Raw genomic sequence first — 18,648 nt, forward strand, 5'->3', positions numbered from 1 at the left:
ACCACACATGAGAGTAAATTTGCTCAGCGCGTCATCTCCTGATGTTTACAAACAAATACAGAAAGAGTTTATGTAATGCATTTATTTAAACAAGACCTAAGGAATGAGCAAATAGATCATTCTTAGGGATTCTTTGCTTCGCAAACACGCCTATTATGGATTAAAGTTTGACAGTATGCCAAAGTTATCAAGGTAAACCGGAGCGGTGACTGACAAGTGAAAGTGGTTTCTCTTTGTTCCACTGTGTGTGTGTGTGTGTGTGTGTGTGTGTGTGTGTGTGTGTGTGTGTGAGGGGCACAGAGAGAGAGAAACAGCTAAAAAACAAAAGCCGTGCAAAAGGAGGTCGAGCAGGTCTCTCTGTGTGCCACTTGTATTACCTCCCTCCTTCCTGGAAGCGCCATCAATTTATCGGGGACAACGTCACCACTCCCTTCAAGGATCAGCACAATGAGACTGACCTGGGGCCCGACGCAGAGGTTCACCTCGGAGCCCATCAATCAAGTGTCACAGTTGTGTGCAGATGAGGTCAGATTCAGGCAGGTTGTGTCGCAACTGCGATAGGTCACACACGGGGCACTGGATCAGGTCCGCAACGTCGTATTAATGGACAACAAAATAAGAAATTGTTATTTGTGTTGCTGTTGCTGTTTTCCTGTTGAATATTGAACCCCTATGTGTGATCAGGAGTGTTTGTCAAACTCAAATACTATTGTTTTTCCTGCAGATTAACCTGTTTAATGCAGAGAGCAATCAGCCACTGAGGCTGCACCGCCCGCCGCGCAGGTTGCCGATGTGTGTGTTTGCGCGGGCGGGTGTGTTGCGTGAGACAAAGACCACCTGTGCAGTGGAGGGAGCCAGTGAATTCGGAGCCAGAGTGCGCTCTGTCAATTGGCGTTTGATTTGTCACTCAGCAGACTCGGGCTGACTCACTTAGCGGGCCACACCCGCCTCTCTCCATCTTTCTTTGCCTTTCCCTTTTCTTCTCCCTCCTCACGAGGTGTATCCAAGGGTTCACCTGCGGGCCAGTGCTGTTGACACACATACCCGATTGCGCGTGGCTCACACCCATGTCTTTTCAGCGACTTGTGCTAAGCTTTAGCAAGTATAAAAATTAAACAGTCATCGTAGAATGTAAACGGTTCCGCGTGAAGGTTTGTCACTGATTCGTGGAAAGACTTTATTTGAGCGAGGACATTACTGACACCTGGCTATTCTCCCAACCCGATCGCACACATTTTACAGGCCCACAATTTGTGTGGGTTGCTGTATATTCTTCCAGCCACATTTAACTACAATGTGACAATCTGCACCCTTAACTATAGTGAGACAGAATACTTATATTATCCTCAATTCGTGGAAGAGTGCAAGTTCCAAAGAGATTTTTATTTTATTTACTGCACAGCAAACAATGCAAGGCAGGTCTGAGAGGAGCATAGTGCAGGTATTAGTTAAAGCCACATCTGAGCGGCACCGCAGGGATGCAGGTGGCAGCGGCAGTAGCACGCTCAGGGTGAGAGCTGAATGGATACCACAGCCCAGAAAAAGATCAGAGAGGCACACAGAAGTCTGTTTGTTGTACACATCATGCCCTTGAGATGGTAAAACGTAAATGCTAGATAATGTGCTGTGTGAAATCCGAGTCTATGAAATGCTATCGAACCCACGTCAAAATGTGTCCTTTTCCACCTTGATTTAATGCCAACAAAAAACGGTTCAATACAACACTCCAACAAAGACATTCCAGCAGCACCACACATTTCTATATGTCAATACATTCAGCATGCAATGTCAACCAAAAAGAGTCTTACACAGAACACCAAAGAATGGTTTGAAAACTCTTGACTGAAGTTGCGTCCCGAAGTTGCAACAACGGGTCCATTCATGAAGGCGTCGAGGGAGTGGAGCACAAAGCCAACCACATCAAACGGTTGATTAATTGACGGTGTGATGCCAAAAGGGGGGGTTGGGGGGGGGTTTGCAACACGGCTTGTTAATGTGAAACTCACCTGAACCGTCATCCCATGCGGTGCAGAACCTGATTCCGGTTTAGTGTGGAACACTAACACAAAAAACCCAACCCTTCTTTTATTAACAAGGGGAAGCTATCTGTACCAGTGGTGTTTGGCAGAAGGGATGGATGGAGTCTGCTTTGCAGCCACGGATATCACTTGGATATTAGCCCGAAAGGCCGCAATTCTGCACACAAGCTAATTAAGCCGTCGCTTGGAGGACAGGTTTCATAAACATTGTCCAGTTATTTTGAGAGAAATAGCGGCGACTAGCGAGACGGAGGGTGTCCCCTGCAGTGAGCAGCTAATTGATAGGGGGAACGTGGACAATAGGCGGGTGCCACCCGGTCACATTCCTCACATGCCAGTCAGTCTCTCGGTGACCCTGAAACGGAGCCCACTTTCCCAATTAGGGTCATTAGTGTGAGCCAGTAAGTGCCCCGGTCACACATGGCTGCAAACCAGGCCTACTTTGGCACTGGAGAGATCCCAAGCAAAACAGCACGGGAAAAACTCAGGCCATTGCGTTCCATTGTGTTTTCACCAAGATGTCCATCAAGCCTTTGAGGGGTTATTCGGTGTAGATGCATTTGTGGAACTGACCGCGACGTAAACAGTTTTGAGTGCCTGGACATTTGGAAAAAGAAGAGAATGAGCATGCATTAATGAATCCGCGCAGGCGTCGCGAATGTGAATGAGACGGACGCTGGCGGTTAGGACGCTGCTCACGGCTGACTAAGAAGGCACCAGACTGACAGTTGTGGCAGTTGCTTCATTACTCACTGTTGTGGAATAGGGCAGACCACAAGATTCACCGTGGTACGGTATGTTTTCATGCACGCCACCCAGTGGGACACCTCCTAACCGCCGTTTCTTGTCGGACCATTGTCGGACTTTTATTGTTCTTATGCCACTATGGAAATCAATATTGATTCCGTGAAGGACATTTTCCTAATCCTCACAATGGTCATCGGTCTGAAGGCACCATTTTTAAATCCGGGAATTGAAAAAGAAAAGGAAGCATTTACATGTGCGGTCACATCGTTTTTTTGTATTGCCATTGGGAAATATCGTGACGATACCATATAGCAGATGTTGTTGCTCATTTGACTGCTACTTTGCTTAAGCGCTTTAGATGTCTCTTGGAAACATCCGTTTATGGATGCGAGGAAAAACGAAGTGGTGTGGGGCCAGCATCCTCGGCGTGCGTGCAGTGCGTGGGGCTGTTGTGAAGCGGCAGGGATGCACTCTGTCGGGGGGGGGGGGGCCTTCTGACATCCTGGCGTTTTCGGGGATAACGCCAGCGCATCATCGCGCTCTCAGCCCGCTGATGCCGCCTGGACCCCGACTCTGCCGCCTCGGCTTTGAACTCACCGTGTTGTGATAGTTGTCAGAGCATTCGACAGGGTTTAGGCTACATAGCGACTGCTTACACTGATTTAGTTTGAATTAGCAGACACTTTTAATTTTAAGCTGTTCGGGTTGGGGTTTTTTTTGAGACAGCGTTTGCGGCACACTTCTTTTGGGTTTATATCTCTGTGGTCGCAAGGATTTACTAAACATGCTTCATTTCCCCCCGCTACGCTTTGCAACGAACACAACGTGCACCTGCGTTCACTTCAACCATTACCATGCTCTGTGATTTTATCTCCAGATAAGGAACGCTGAGAGATTTGGAGAGGTGGCAGAACATTAAAATGATCAGTCATCAACTCTCACATTGCAGAAACAATAAAGCAAAATGACTCAAAGAGAAATCAGTAGAGGGAGATTAGCGCTAAAGCTGTTGCCAGGTTGGTTGGTGAAAAGAACCGCGCAGCTGGGAGTTGTGCAGCTTCATCAGGCGGGATCCGGATAGAGAGCTGAGCCCGCTAGCTAGGTGCTGAAATGTGCTAAAGCCCTCGTAGAAAAGATGGCACCTCTCCATGTGCTGTATAAACACTAAAACTTTCTTAATACTGCCAGAGTCGAGGGAGGAATACGTTTCCCAGCTTATCAAGATAGAAGAGGAGGAAAAAACTGAACATGCAGCATGATCGCACCAAATGCCAGTGTGGTCAAATTCTGTGACAGCATATAGGGAAACAATATTTTGTGATATGTGTGAATAAATGCTCTAATAACACAAATCAGATGGAACAGAGTGAGTGCACTCAGTGCCTTTAGTGTGTTTGTTTGATGAGTTGTCTGGCTTGTAGTGTCTGAAGCCACTCACCTCGCTCTCTGTCATAAAGAGGCTGTTTGCACAGAGATCCTCGGACTTACAGCACGTCGCTCTGAAAAGCAGAGCACTGAAAAAGCTAGCCGTTGATCTGCCCGATCTCAGTGGCATGTTGGTAAATCAAAGCGGGAAAATAATCAGCCGGCCCAGTTTGTATAAGCGCGATGCCGGACCCGGGCCGCAGGCGAGCGACTTTTGTCCGCGAGTCCAGCGGCGAGGCCCTGCAGACGAGCCAGCGAGATGGACAACAGCACACGGGTTTAATGCAGCCGCTCGGTGTTCATGTGCTTTAAAACAAGTATGTCGTTCGCCTCTTTCGAGCTGATTTAGAATTTATGAGTTTTTCTAAATTCACGTACCAAAAAAAACCAAACCACTGCTAATAAGAATTACTCAATAAATAATGAGGTTTCAAATAAATGAAAGGCTTGACGTTTCGGGGAGCAGCATTGCCCTCCAGTGGACATGTTGGACCATTGCTACATCTTTTGAGAAAACAATTTGCCTTTTCTCCCAAATTAAATTCTCACTGCAAACACAGTTGTGTTTTTTAAAGGGGGGGTATTACATTGACTTACATTATTTCATTTCATTGATCACTGATGGCCAACACCAGCTCCAGCATAGACCAAATTTGACCTCAACACTAAATCAAGTTCAAACCATAAAATGTAATGACTTTCATTACCCACACACACACACACACACACACACACACACACACACACACACACACACACTTATTACAGTGGCCATATCCAGTTCTTGCCAAGCTATTACTACACGCAATCCCTCTTATTGTCTTATCTTTGTTCCGACAGGTGGTCTTACCTGGCTGTGGCTGGGAAGCAGGCAGATATGAAGGGGATGTTTGGGGCAATAAAGCCATAACCGGCTGGTTGTATGGAGGGGACGTTACATACGGAGCACCACCTGCTAGATGTGAGGGCTCGTTATCACCAGCTGGACAGTGTTTTATGGCACTTGTTTTACAGTGGCGATACTTGGCAGCGAAGGTCAGGAGGAAAATGGAGAACCTGTCACAGGGTGGATGGAACACAACGTTAAAACTGCTGGGAATATGTCAGTCAAGCTTTACTGTGTGACCACATTAGTGAGCTGTTTCTGTCCCTGGAATTACTTCCTCCAGTGAACGAGTCCCAGGACTCATTGGTCTGTGGCACCACCTTCTGTCGGATGGGTTCTACTACAACAGCTCCACTTTGAATAGACCTGTTTGACAAGAAACATTTTCACAATTCTGGGGTTTATAAACACCAGAGTGCCATGATGGTCGGTTTCAGACATGTTTTTGCGGAACTTGATTGTAGGTCAACAGAATTGCCTGGAATTTACCTAACGATCTCCCCATTAGTATATACCGGCTGTGACATAAGCAGCAGCTGGATTGTTTGTGGGCTAAAGGAAGAAGAAAACGGACAATATCTGTTAGGAAGCCTCACATTTATTGAACATTAACTTCACATCAAACAAAGCTCCCCCGCTAACTAAATAAAATGAGTTCAGCTCACCCATCGAAATGAAGAGAAATGAAACTGAGCGCCTACCGAGCCGCCAAACAGGAGAATACAAGGATCCTAAAACAAACGGCAGAGAACCCTTGAAGAACTTGCCCAGTGAGCTGCACGATGGCACACCTCACACAGCAGCAAACAAGCGCCGTGGGTTTGCTCATCGGGGACTGAGGAGGCCTGAAACACACACACACTCTGTATGCTGAACTACGTCAGGGGACGCTTCGAGAAAATATACTTAACTTGCAGCGTTATGCCACGCTGCGTAAACATTGCAATCTAGATAATGCATCAGAAACAATGTTGTCAGCACCCTTCTTATGTCTGATCTGGAGATTATATTCTGGGAGTAGTGGTAATAATCAGCGCATCTGACACGGTAGGATCACAGAGGGGGTCGTGGACCTGCAGGCAGGTTCCCTTCTCCTCGCCGTGCTGGCGTCTCTCCTTCCTGATGTCCTCGGGGTCCTGCAGTGTCTTCTCGGTGACTGGGTCTCTCCTTCGTGATCGTGTGTTTGCCACTATGCGTCACAATATGTCGCTCAGGACACTTTTCTATTGTTCATGTATGTTCATTTGCAACAGCACTGGTTGTTTTGGGTCTTACTGGAACATGTTTACATGCCGCATGTTCAAACGCCCCTTTGTTTTCTTTATTTTTTGCCAACTGGTTGAAAATATTGTTCTACTTATAACATTCTGCTCTTCTGTTGTGGTCCATAAATCATCGTTCACTGCTGGAAAGAATTATTTCAATTATGTGTGCCGAGAGTCAGATCTTTCCGCAGCGTTCACCTATAGCTTGCTATTATGTTTGCTAGCTATTTCAATTGAACATTGTAGATCACTTCCTTTTATGTCAGGATTAATAAATATGAATGTTTGATGCAATTCAGTGAATGAGAACTACATTCAGTACACACGGTACGGTTGGGTGTGTCTTCTTCTCAAATATTAGGCACTAGGAATAACTTTCCAAACAGAGAACTTGTATTTCTGTCAAAAATTCTGCCAAACTGACTGTATGAAGTATAAATAAGTGTTGCTCACATAGCAACTCCTGTGCTCATAATGTCTGCCTGCACGGATGTTAAGGCCTGTTTGACGGGATAAAAAGGACTAAAGTGGTGGGTTTCTATAATTGAAAGGTCCAAAAAACTAATGTCTGAACTAAAATCATGTAAAAAACTTTAATTTGATGTAATATCCACATAGTCATATATTAACATTGGAACAATGTGAGGAAACAAGTGAACACGATTCTCACAGTGTAAAAAACAATGAAACGCATAAATGCTTTAACCACGGGCCATTTATGGAAGCAATTAAAGATACAATTAATTGGTGGAGCTTGGTGGAAACACAAGCTGGGGGGGGGGGGGGGGGTCGGTTCTTGAGAGAAACCAAGTGAATGTTAAATGTCGTACATCTTTGATACAAACCAAGGAGAAATATTCTGTGTAGGTGATATTGGAGGTATACGTTTTCCTTTTCTCTCTCCACCTTCCTCATTAACATAACAAAACCTGCCACTGTGCTCGGGGGTACATGCTGGTATGCAGCAGGATTTTTAATGTGGTGTTGTTTTCAAACGCTAAGACCTAATTCTAATTTATTTTAACTAAATGCATGTCTTTTTGAGTGCAATCGTGTGTTAACAAGCATTTCTGAATTATAATCATTTGCAGGCAATTAAAAAGCCTCCCGGTTCCCCTCCCCTTGGCGTTTTTTTCTTCTTCTTCCTCCCACAGCCATGTTCTGCTAATAGCTTTGGATCACGGCTAAGCCTTACCTCAAATGGCTCTTAATCCATCGGGCCTGCGTTTGGTTACCTGAGGGAAATACTATCCAGGCTCTCGGCTACTGTTAAGGTTTCGGAAGCTCTCGAGGGAGGACTCAATCCTCTGTTCTCGTCCCGGCCGGAAACGAGGACACGAATGAGTCAATTCGTTTAAATTCAAAAATCAAAAGTTATTTAATAACTGAACAACGTAATAGGGATTACAATTACAAAGTGAAATACTAAGCGAACAGTGGAATATTTCGCGAAATAGAGAATCCTCTGAGCAAGTCTGAAGTGACTTATCAACGCGGCTGCAGGAGAAGTTCTAACAGTCTTTTCCCCGCCATGGTCCTTTGAAAACTCTTGAGGTGTGTCTTCTTTGGTGCATTTGAATGTCATTGGCCTCTTCTCCAAAGGGTCACCTCCTCCATTGTCCCCTTCACGTCGAGGTGTGATGCTGCAGCTGTAACCTGAAACCTCACTGTCCATCTGTCCCTCACATTCCAATGCACTCAATGTAGATACATTCGGCTTTATGCCTCAATGAGTGAATTTAACAAAGCATACATCGTTTAAGTCTTCATCTTATAACTAGTACACTTTAATTACAACAACCCATCATTAATGATCACCGCTCATCACACTTCATCATAAGATCTAAAACAGTTCGTGTGGTTCAATTTTCAAGACATTTGCCTCAGTCGGCTGCCTTACATTAAGTTGTTCATTTTATTACCTGACAGGAGAAAAAACTCCCAAAAAACCCTTTTTGGGGATAAAATTGGGAGAAATCCATAAAGAACGGCAATTGGCATCCGTCCCCAGGTTTTAACATCACATTGTGACAGAATGTAAATGTGTACAGTGTTTATATGATTTAAATGACTATGAATTGTGTTTGATTGAAATTGCATTCACTTCATCTAACATGTTAATGTAATAACTAATCTAACATCACACAAACTATAATTCTAACACTAAACATTATTACACGCACTACAAATTCTATGACTAGGGGTGCACTTCTGGCTTAAATCCCTAACAATTCCCTCCTTGCTCACAGTTCACTGTGAGCATCCCTCAAAGACAGAAAAATTATCATACAGTCACATCCGTCAACAGTGATTGTCCCTCATCATCTACTCGCTACCGATTTCCCTGTATACTAGTCTCACTAAACACAATATCGATCAATCCCTGCAGGAATCCTCGGATGCAGGAGATGCAGCTTCATCCGTAGTGGACTAGTTCATGACTGTAACACAAGAAGGGTTAACGCAGACAGGAATGCACTTTTCCGTTGTGCAATAATACTGACAAACCCGTTGGTGAGAGGATTGTCGTCGCCTTAGTTGTCTGTCAGCTGCTGGTTCAAGCTGTCAGTGGGGCTTGTGCTCTGGTCACCAAGCCACCAGGAGCTGTGTTATTGGGAATGAAAGTACAACAGGCAGATCCAAACATTCTACAGACTCCTCCCTTCTCTGCCAAGATCATGTCCAGTGCCATTCTATTTTGCCATGCCATCAAACTAGTCTTATCCAACTGCTCGTGGAGCCCTGTTATGGCATCCCGGGTGAAATTTATAAATCGCTGCTGGTTGTAGTATATGTAATTAATCCAGTCTACATTTTTATTGATTGTCACCCACCAGAAGAAAAAGGATTCTATGCCGCTCGCAATTTGATTCCTGGCTTTAAACTCATCAGGCACCCCTCTGGGCACCCCAATGGCATCTAAGTACACATGACTATCAAATGAGCCCGCAGGACTAGTGGATCTCTTCGCTCTCCTGGCGACGTGAGGATGTGGTGAAATCAAGTCTTGAAATGTGGTCTCCTTTACTGGAAAGACATAGAATGGCATGATAAGCTGCACTAATGCACAAGTACCCGTCCAATTAGCTGGCAGCGTTGGATAAATAACCTTAGTTCCACACCATCACCAGAGGTCGGCTCTGGAAATCGTCTGATTCAACACACTTGAATATCGAGTGACATTAGCAAACTGAACTGTAGTACAGTTTACTCCTGCAATGTCACCTACTTTTATCCCTCCCGTTATCTCTGATACTATGCAATCAAATGTACCATCTGGAACCATAAATTGAGGTGGCGTGCTCAAGGTAGCTGGCGGATAATCCCATTGGAACTCTAGACAAGTATGGTGGACAGGCTGAGTCTGCAGGACAAAGAGCTCCAGTATACATTTGAATATAGGACTTATTGGTCTGAATCTGGAACGTACAGGAGTGGGCATAGGCCTAGGTTGAGAACACACTATACAATCTGTACTGTGCACGTTTGTGGCAGTATACTGTACCCATTGGAGCCATAGATTAGACTCCGAGAATCCAGTTTCCCGTCTTACCACACCCTCCCAAGAAGTGTCAGCTTCAGCTCCAACCTGATCAGCAGTGGATTCCTGTTTGTTAGCAGAGGGTTTAGCAACAATCTTAAACAACCCTTGTGGGCTTTCAATATCGTATGTCCCTCCTTTCAACACGTATAGTCCACTGTCCCCCAATTCTGGATTTTTCAATGTGATTATTAGTGGATTGCACAACCCTCCCCCACATTTAGCCAAATCTGGATATCGGTTTTTCCGCATCGTTAAACGGGTTTGCAGCCCAGGTTTAGGACCAGTTTTAGATGACTTCCATCTACCAGTGTGTGCGAACTTCCATTCTGCCTCCTCGCAGTCACAGCCGTACTGCTCCACTGGCTTACCAAACCTGACTCCTGGTCCACATCGGTTGGTGGTGGAACACAAGTATTGGTCCGACCTCCAAAACCTGAGGTCTTGGACTCCGCAGGCTGCAATATCACAATAATCAAATTGAACAGATGCAGTTATATTTTCCTTGAATGTCAACGTGAGAGCAATTGCTGCTTGGATGTTAGGTGGTAAGGAAACATCTTGTCGACTGGGATGGGATAGATCACTTACAGACGTCATGTCATCGTCACCTGTGTGAACAGCTGCACTTCCCCGAACTGAACTTGAACCCCCTACTACCAACTGATACTTACGCTGTGGGCGAGACATTTTCTGCTGCTTTGTTCCCTCCTGTGTCTTTTGGCTCTGAATTAACTTGCCTGGTATTTAATCGGGTCTCCGCAAGGGTCTGGCTTGGTGCCTTAGCAGGTGCACAATGTGTGAGATGATGCCAAGTGGCTCCCGCTTTACCTTTCACCTTCACCGAGTGTGACGTTGCCAATACTACCTCCCAAGGACCGGTCCACCTTGGATCACTCCACTTGCGCTTATGGGCCTTAATCCACACCCAGCTGTGATCTGATTCTGGAATTCAACATCATCTGGCACCCTCCTTGGCACCTTCTTAGCATCCTTTTCGCTTATTTATGTGACCTTCAGACTAATGTAGATCTGTCTTTCTTCTTAAGGCTTTCTCTGGTGGTGTTTATTCCTGGTGATGTGATCTTAACTACCAGTAACTGTGTCTACTGTTAACCGCATCAGTGTCATTGGTAAACCGTGAGTTTCCCCTGAGGAATCAGTGTAGTTTGTAACACATAATTCCTTATTCAATCTTTCTCCCACATGGCTGCTGTTGGTAACCCTCCTGAAGATGTCCCCCTGGATCTCTTAGTGAATCTGGTCTCCGTGGCTTAAAGTTCAACACATTATATAGGGACAAGGTATCTGAAACTAAAGGAAAAAACACTATAGGACATATATTCACCCCCCCCCCAGGGGCAGCTCTGGATGTGTCTTTCAAGTGATGCTCCCATCCCTGTTTGTTTCTGGAGGGATAACATCATCAAACAGAATAGCCGCTCTATATGTGGCGGTGCCACAGTGATGCTTCAAGCTGAAAACACATGTTGAGGAGGAGAACATAACCAGTGGGTCTATTGTTGAGACCCTGCCCTTCATAGTTTACTCTCCCTCCATAAATGGACACCATCTCTCCACTTGTTGTCGTGTGGATCCACCTGCATTGAATAATGATCTCAGCTCTGTTTGGAGTGAAATAGAAACAACACATACAAGAACTTCCAGCCTCCTAAAAACAATTCTTATTTTCAATTCTTACTATGATATATGCCTTTTAACCGAGACAATGCTGTAGTTATCTGAATAGGCACAATTCTATGAAATGGTGGACTTCTCTCTCCTCCTTCTGTCCAAATGTTCCCCGTGAATGTGTCTAATGCTACTTAGTTTTATCTTGGTAATGATTGGTCATTGCAACCGAATAGCCGCTCTGAATTCAAAATCCTCAAGTTCTGTTACTGTAATATCGTTGGCGTATGTTTGCATCCTGAACATTTTTATCATATGTGTTTATCAAGTGTCCCAGCAGTTCCCGTTCCTTCTCTAATCTGGAAATGGTGTGTCACATTAGCTCAGTGTTTGTGGATTCCTTCGTTGTATGTGTGTGCCTATACTTCTCCTCCTTGATGTTCCTCTGCTGGAACATCTGTTGTTGTCAGCGGTTTGGTCAGATGACACGTAGCTGTCATCCTAGACGTGTGATTAAGCTTCACGCTCCCTCCTTGGACCTCGGATCACCTCAGTTCCTGTGAGCAGACTGCTCTGCTAACCGGAGGTCCCATTAGGACAAGATTCCCCAATCGGCTGTTGAATAGAGAACCACAAGTGGTGCAGCTATGTGTGTGTGTGTGTGTGTAGGTATGTCTAGATGTGCGTGTGAGTGTGTGCGTGTGTGTGTGCTCTCCCAATTCATGTTGCTCTTTCTGGTTTACCAAACTCTTCAAGCAAACAAGTTCTACCATCTAGTGTGTGCATATTTAAACATAACTGGAACTCAACATTTTACCCACTTATTTCCCAGTTTTAGCGTTTTCTTTTAATGTGGAATAATTGTATCATCTGTGTGTCTCATCAATCCTTGTGCCTGTGAATGAGAAGAGCAATGTCATTACACATTCGTTCCAGGAAGAAAAGTTCAGGTTGGATATCCCTGCGTTGGCCATCGTCTGCTGTTATCCCAAAAATGCCACTTGAGTAGCTAAACTCTAACATCTAGTGTTTTCCTAAAAACATTCTAATCCATTTGTGAGTTGTTTCATTGATAGAAAGACTGATTGTTCTTCTTAACACCTTAAATCTATGTCATCTACACATCTCTGTTGTTTGGAATCTTATGATTGTGTTTTTCTCTGCATGCAATAATGTTCCCAAATCGGCAGATACTCTAGTTGTATTCTGTTCTCCCCCAGTCCCTCATGTTGAGGTAGGTGTAAAAGCATCCCTTCACATAGCCTTTGGTGATGCTAATCACCCCCGGCCACCTCCTGGCTTATCCAACAACGTCGTAAAACCCCCTCAACGCCGTTTCTACTGGGTGTCGTTGCCGATCTGGACCGTCTCGCATTGGAGTCGCCTGTTCCTACTGAAAAGCAAAACATAGTTAACAATTGCCATGCACATGTATTCGAGGAAAAATGTGTCAGTAAATTTATCATAGTGAAATAATTCCCCCCATACCAACCGTGTGTGATTCTTAAACCTGTTGGGTGACTCTGAGATGAAATACAACCTGTGGATGGATTTTATGGCTCCGACACTTCCCCAGGATTCCTCCTCTTATCAGTTGTTGTTTTAGGGAGGTCTGCTCACTCCCTCCTCGACCATGAGTCGCCATCCCCTTTCAACCTCTGCATCCCCTTTGAAATCTATCCTCGTCCCTAATTCACTCCCATCTCAGCATCTGCCTGTTGTTTCTTTTACTGGGAGCTAAACTCCCAACAAAGTCATCATTTGTCCTGACTCCTGATGTTCACCTGATGGTGGAAGGAGTTCCCTAATGAACATAATAAACACACATACCTACCTACTACTACAACTGAAGAATTAGCACCTGGATGACACTCACGAATGTTTCTTTCTTAGAAGGAGAAATCCCTTCTTTGTTCTTGCTGTTTTGGTTCTGTTCCCTCTTGTTCAAATTCACTTCCTGCAAGTCGCTTTGGATTAGAGCCTCAGCTGAATGAAGCATGTGATGCGTTGACGTAAAGAATGCCTCTGCATATCTTTATCTGCTCCTAGAGTATTTACACATTGTTTTGGAAAATTGCCTTTCTCAAACGGCCTTGTTTCCAACCGATTTGAGGAGCCATTTATTTATAGAAATTTGGAATCTTCGACATAACTGATTATTGACCCCCATAGTCAACTCATGAAAAATTAACACCAATATTGCCTTCGTGTCCCCGTTCAATGATCCCTTTGAGTTTTTGCTTGTAGGTCTCACCCTCATGGTGTATGACTGTTCCATGTCTTCATGAACTAATTGACCAACCAAGTTCTCTTTGTTCAGTCTAACCTCAAAGCAATCTGCTCATACCAAGTTTACACAAAAATGTTACCTCTCATTCTCACCTTCACAGTCAATTTCTTCTCCTTTTACCTTCAGCCTGTTTGCTCGGTCATGATGAGTCATCACCTTTGAAAACCTATGCATTACTGCATAACTCTTCAACCTGTTTTCCCATTTTTACACTTCCATTTACCCTTGGTCATACTATCAAACACCTGCGTGTGTCTCTCATAACATTTCAACCTACTTTTCTTTTCTCTGCTTACTTCCCCATTAAAATAAACCATTCGATGCCCTCACTGAAGACCTCCATCATTACAGTCAATTTGCTGACCTTTGCGACCACTTTCACAAGTGGTCGAGCATTTGCAGTATCAGTCTCTAAAACTTCAATCAATGTATCAGAATGTGAACCTCAAACCCCGGTGATATCAACAAAAGGTTCTCCAAACCCTTCAGGGTCATAAAACAACAATGAAGATTGTGAGTCCCTTGATCCCAAAAAGTACCAGGAGATAATAAATCAACTTAGCATCAGACCCATCTGTTCCAGACCCCCCCCAGTGTTAATCTCCACTTTTACTGCTCTTCAGCCCAAAAGCAAAGCAGAGGGTGGGAGACGTGTCTGTTACCTGCAAACACAAACTCAGCTCATGCTTAGTTTGATCCAATCCATTCATTCATTACTGATAGATCACCAACCTCTCATGGTTAGCGTATCCAAATGTAAGGGTGTACTACTTGTTGAACATTACAGGATGACCGTCTGTAACAAATTTCCATATTTCGTGTACTGGTGCTATAAATGTTCCTTTGATCAGACATTTGCTTCAATCATCAAGATACTGTATCAAGTGTATCGTGCACTATACACTCAATAGCAGCACCCAACAATTTACCGCCCATCTCTGAATTCAGGAGAAAACTCGAAAAACTACAAACATTAATCCAAAAAATCGACAATATATACAACAACTCTCCTAATTCCTTATCACCTTCATTCCTCCTTTAAATCTTACACAACCTTATCTCTTAATTTTCAATGACTGATTTCCTTTTTTTAAAATCAATCTTCCCTACGGGTTTAAGTCTAGTTTCAGCTGACACTCTCAGCAGTGTATAATCTCTAGTCTCCTCTTCCTGGAATGTGAGTCGTAAACCGTAGAGACTGAGGGTGCTTATCTGAGCTGTTGGAAAGCAGCGGGGGTCGGTGTGTCACCAGTTAGTTGTTTAGGGCTCGTCTGCTTTGTCTCCATCAAAGCAAGTGGCATCTGTTGCTGTGGTCACCACATATGGGGAGGTGGAGGCTGGGGTGTGCCCAACCTCTGGTTCTGCCTGGGCTGCAGTGAGTTGGGAAACCTTCCTGGAGGAGCATTTGACCGTGTGTTCCCTTCATATTTCACTGGACACGTTCTTGACCAATGTCCCACCTGCCCACATATAAAACACACATCACCCCCGTACCCTCCTTGGTAGAATCCACTCCCTCTGTACTTTGGTGGTTGCTGGTATCCTCTCAATTGGTTTCTCACTGCTGGACCTACGGTTGGATATGTGGCTTCTGGAGGAACAGGGTATTGAGGTTGTTCATCTCTCACCGACAGTTGTTTCCTGACTCTCTGTTTTTTCGTTGCTCCTGCATCTGCTGCTGCCAGTTGGATCTTCAGGAGTCGATGCGTCATCGTCCCCAGTTCTTCTTGCCTCCTTGTCTCCGCAGCTCTCTTATCAAATGGAGCCTCATCCTCTTGGTTGGTGGTTCCCGCTCTTGCTTCTAAGGCTCTTAGGTTGACTGTTCCCTCTAGACGGGCTATTAAGGCTCTCATATCTCCAAGACCCAACTTATCTTCTATTGTGTATTTTTCAAAGAGCAGGATCCATGGGTTAGCTCCTTCTCCCAATGGCGGCAGTCCCTTCTCCAGCGCTTCCATGTCCCGATGGCTCCAGGGCACAAACTCGCTCTGACCGTTGGCTTTTCTCAGTAGTGGGCACTGTGGGACAGGGGAGGCTGCAGGTGGCTCATTTCTTATAGGGAGAATATAGTCTGCATAGTGGTTTGGAGCCTTCTTCACCAGGATACAATGTCTATTGTGATGACGTCCTCCATCCGCAACCTCTCCTTCTTTGTCGTTGTTTGGATGGGTCCTCTGCACGTGTATTTTGATAGTCAGGAGTCCTGAAGTAATATACAGCTCCTCTGCGGCCTCCTGGTATTCACTTGGTGTTTTACGGCCATGTTCACAGCTACCTGCTTCCTCCTCTCTGGCCCTGACAAGCAGTTCCTGTGTCGTAAGCGCAGCCATCATGCAACCTGGAATACTCTAAACAACCGCTAAGCTGTCCCTTCTGTCCTAGGTGGTACTCTGTCACTAACTGTAAGAAAAACCCAAACTAAGTCACCCCTAACAGCTGTCCGAGGAAATGTCAAATTGAACTATCGACTAGAATCGACACAGTAAAACAAATAACCAAATCTAAAAAGTAAGGAGGGCAATTTACAACATCAAATCAGTCCAATAACTGCCGTGTAATTTACTAAAGTATCTTGTTAGACCACTAGGTTAAATCAACTTATCAGTACCTCTCACCAAAAAATCAAATCAATCACGAAAACTGTAAAAATTAGTATAATCAATGGTCAATGCCAAAGACTATGATTACAATTGTACAGAGGAAAAAGAGAAAGAATTAACTATATCTCAAATCAAAACTCAATCTTCATTCAAAATTCAAAAGTCTAAAAATTAAACTTCAATAAAGTTAATCTTGATGTCTAAAAATGAATTACTCCAAATTATTAATCAAGGTTACAAAACTAATCAAAGTTATGATGATACAGTCAAACTGCCGGCAATATTGATCAGGAAGTAGAGCAGAAGCACTCCACCACAAATGCCGCCAGTGATTATACCACAATATAAACAATGATCCACCCCCAACCCAGAGACAATGCAATGACAGTCAATCTGGTTTCAGCTAAACATTGGGGATCGAAATCAAACAATTCATAACAGGTCCACAAAAGCACCACATCAAAATTAAATCAACCTCCAATTCCAATCCAAAATCGATGCAGAACTATAGTACAAACCAAATTCAACGTGACATTACAGCACTTTAATGTTTCAAATAAACGTCAACACCAATCCAGATATCCGTCAAGTTGTCTTATCAATCTTTACACTATCCTAGTTAGTAAAGGCAAATGTGCATCAAAGTCAACGTCCGAACACGGAGCAAGTGAGGAAATTGAACTCCCCCTCTTGTAATTCCCTCTACATCCACCAGATGGCACACTCAGGGGCTTCCCCTCACGATGTGCACTTATTCCAACCACATGAAGCGCTGTTCAGCCGATAGCTGAAGATCGAACACAGAACTACCAAAGAGGAAGTGCCTCACACCTCAGCACATGGATCGTAAAACGCCGTGTGCCGGCGTAGCAAAGAACAATGGGCTCAAGCTAACTGCTAACCCACAACGTGGTCAAGCTATCAGCACCCGCAAGCCCCGCTATTTCCCCAGTGGAATTACCAATGAGACCCCGTTAGCCGCTAGCTAGGCAGCCTCACGTGGTCCGGGTTGGACTACTCACCAACACCTTAATATGCTACGGTTTTACAACCCGACGCCGGAGATGATCAGTCTCCAGTTCGGATTCTATACATATATATACACTGTTAAACAATCACATACACGTATTAAAACATAATTTGGAACATCCATACATCAATCAAGCACATGCACCCCGCAACTCCAACACTCACGCACCACGTACTAACACTCACTCACACTCACACCAGCATTCAGATGTATATACACTATCATTTACACTAAAGCGCATATCCGCCACCCACCCCCTTCTAGACAACCTATATACCTAATTCATAGGATTTCTAGGGAGTGGAAAATGTTAAGCAGATCTTACCAGTCGATGCTGGATTTCTCCTTTACTATAACCTCCACCAGTCGCCGCTGGATTATAACTTTACCAGTCGATGCTGGATTATCACTTTACCAGTCGATGCTGGATTATCATTTTACCAGTCGATGCTGGATTATCATTTTACCAGTCGATGCTGGATTTCCCCGTATGCCAATCCCGTAGAGCAAGCTCCCCCCCCCCAATCTATTAAATCCTGCAATACCTAATTGTGAAGGACTTTATGCACAGAGAGGGGAAATGAAGAGAAGAGTCTTCCCTAAAGACGCCGTAATTATTGTGGGAAACCTAGTGGACAACATGCGCATCGTCACACCTCATGCGAACCCCCTAACCAATCCCATACGGGTCTACTTCTATGATTTTATCCTGCTGGTCTTTATGTCTCAGCAGACCAGTTCGCCGCCTGGATTTTTCTAACGCTCTAAGTGTGTACCTGAACGCACCAAACGCGCGTGTTTGGAATTTCTAAAAGCCGGCTCCCATTCGCATTCACTTTGCAAAAGTATGTCCCCACTGTTATTCAATATCAGCTTATTATATTCACCCAAGTCATTAATGTACTAGCCTTTAGTCTTTAGCATCTAAGGCCTTGCCTCATGGCCGACTGCCAGCACCACTCTAAATCTTCCTAAACCACCTATCACAGAATTCATGAAAAAGGTTGTTTTACCTTGTTTGTACCCGTGGTACTTGCAGTCAAACCTCTCAGCAACGCCTTCCCCCAACGAGAGCCCCACGTTGGGCGCCAACTGTTAAGGTTTCGGAAGCTCTCGAGGGAGGACTCAATCCTCTGTTCTCGTCCCGGCCGGAAACGAGGACACGAATGAGTCAATTCGTTTAAATTCAAAAA

At 44.5% G+C, this 18,648-nt stretch overlaps 1 protein-coding gene and 1 long non-coding RNA gene across 2 annotated transcripts; both read right to left on the reverse strand.

Annotated features, from left to right (window-relative positions):
* Positions 1-7,715: 7,715 nt before the first annotated feature.
* Positions 7,716-10,235, reverse strand: LOC144388405 (uncharacterized). The gene is made up of 2 exons (XR_013452772.1): positions 8,871-10,235; positions 7,716-8,803 (listed from the first exon to the last, which is right to left on the reverse strand). It is a non-coding gene; the product is annotated as an uncharacterized LOC144388405 (long non-coding RNA).
* Positions 10,236-13,444: 3,209 nt separating this feature from the next.
* Positions 13,445-18,383, reverse strand: LOC144388404 (uncharacterized). Its single transcript, XM_078089516.1, has one exon. The coding sequence runs from the start codon at positions 16,156-16,158 to the stop codon at positions 15,139-15,141; it is 1,020 nt and encodes a 339-aa protein (XP_077945642.1). The 5' UTR covers positions 16,159-18,383; the 3' UTR covers positions 13,445-15,138.
* Positions 18,384-18,648: the final 265 nt, after the last annotated feature.

The sequence above is a fragment of the Gasterosteus aculeatus genome, chromosome 15 (assembly GCF_964276395.1).
Source record: "Gasterosteus aculeatus chromosome 15, fGasAcu3.hap1.1, whole genome shotgun sequence".
Taxonomy (NCBI): domain Eukaryota; kingdom Metazoa; phylum Chordata; class Actinopteri; order Perciformes; family Gasterosteidae; genus Gasterosteus; species Gasterosteus aculeatus.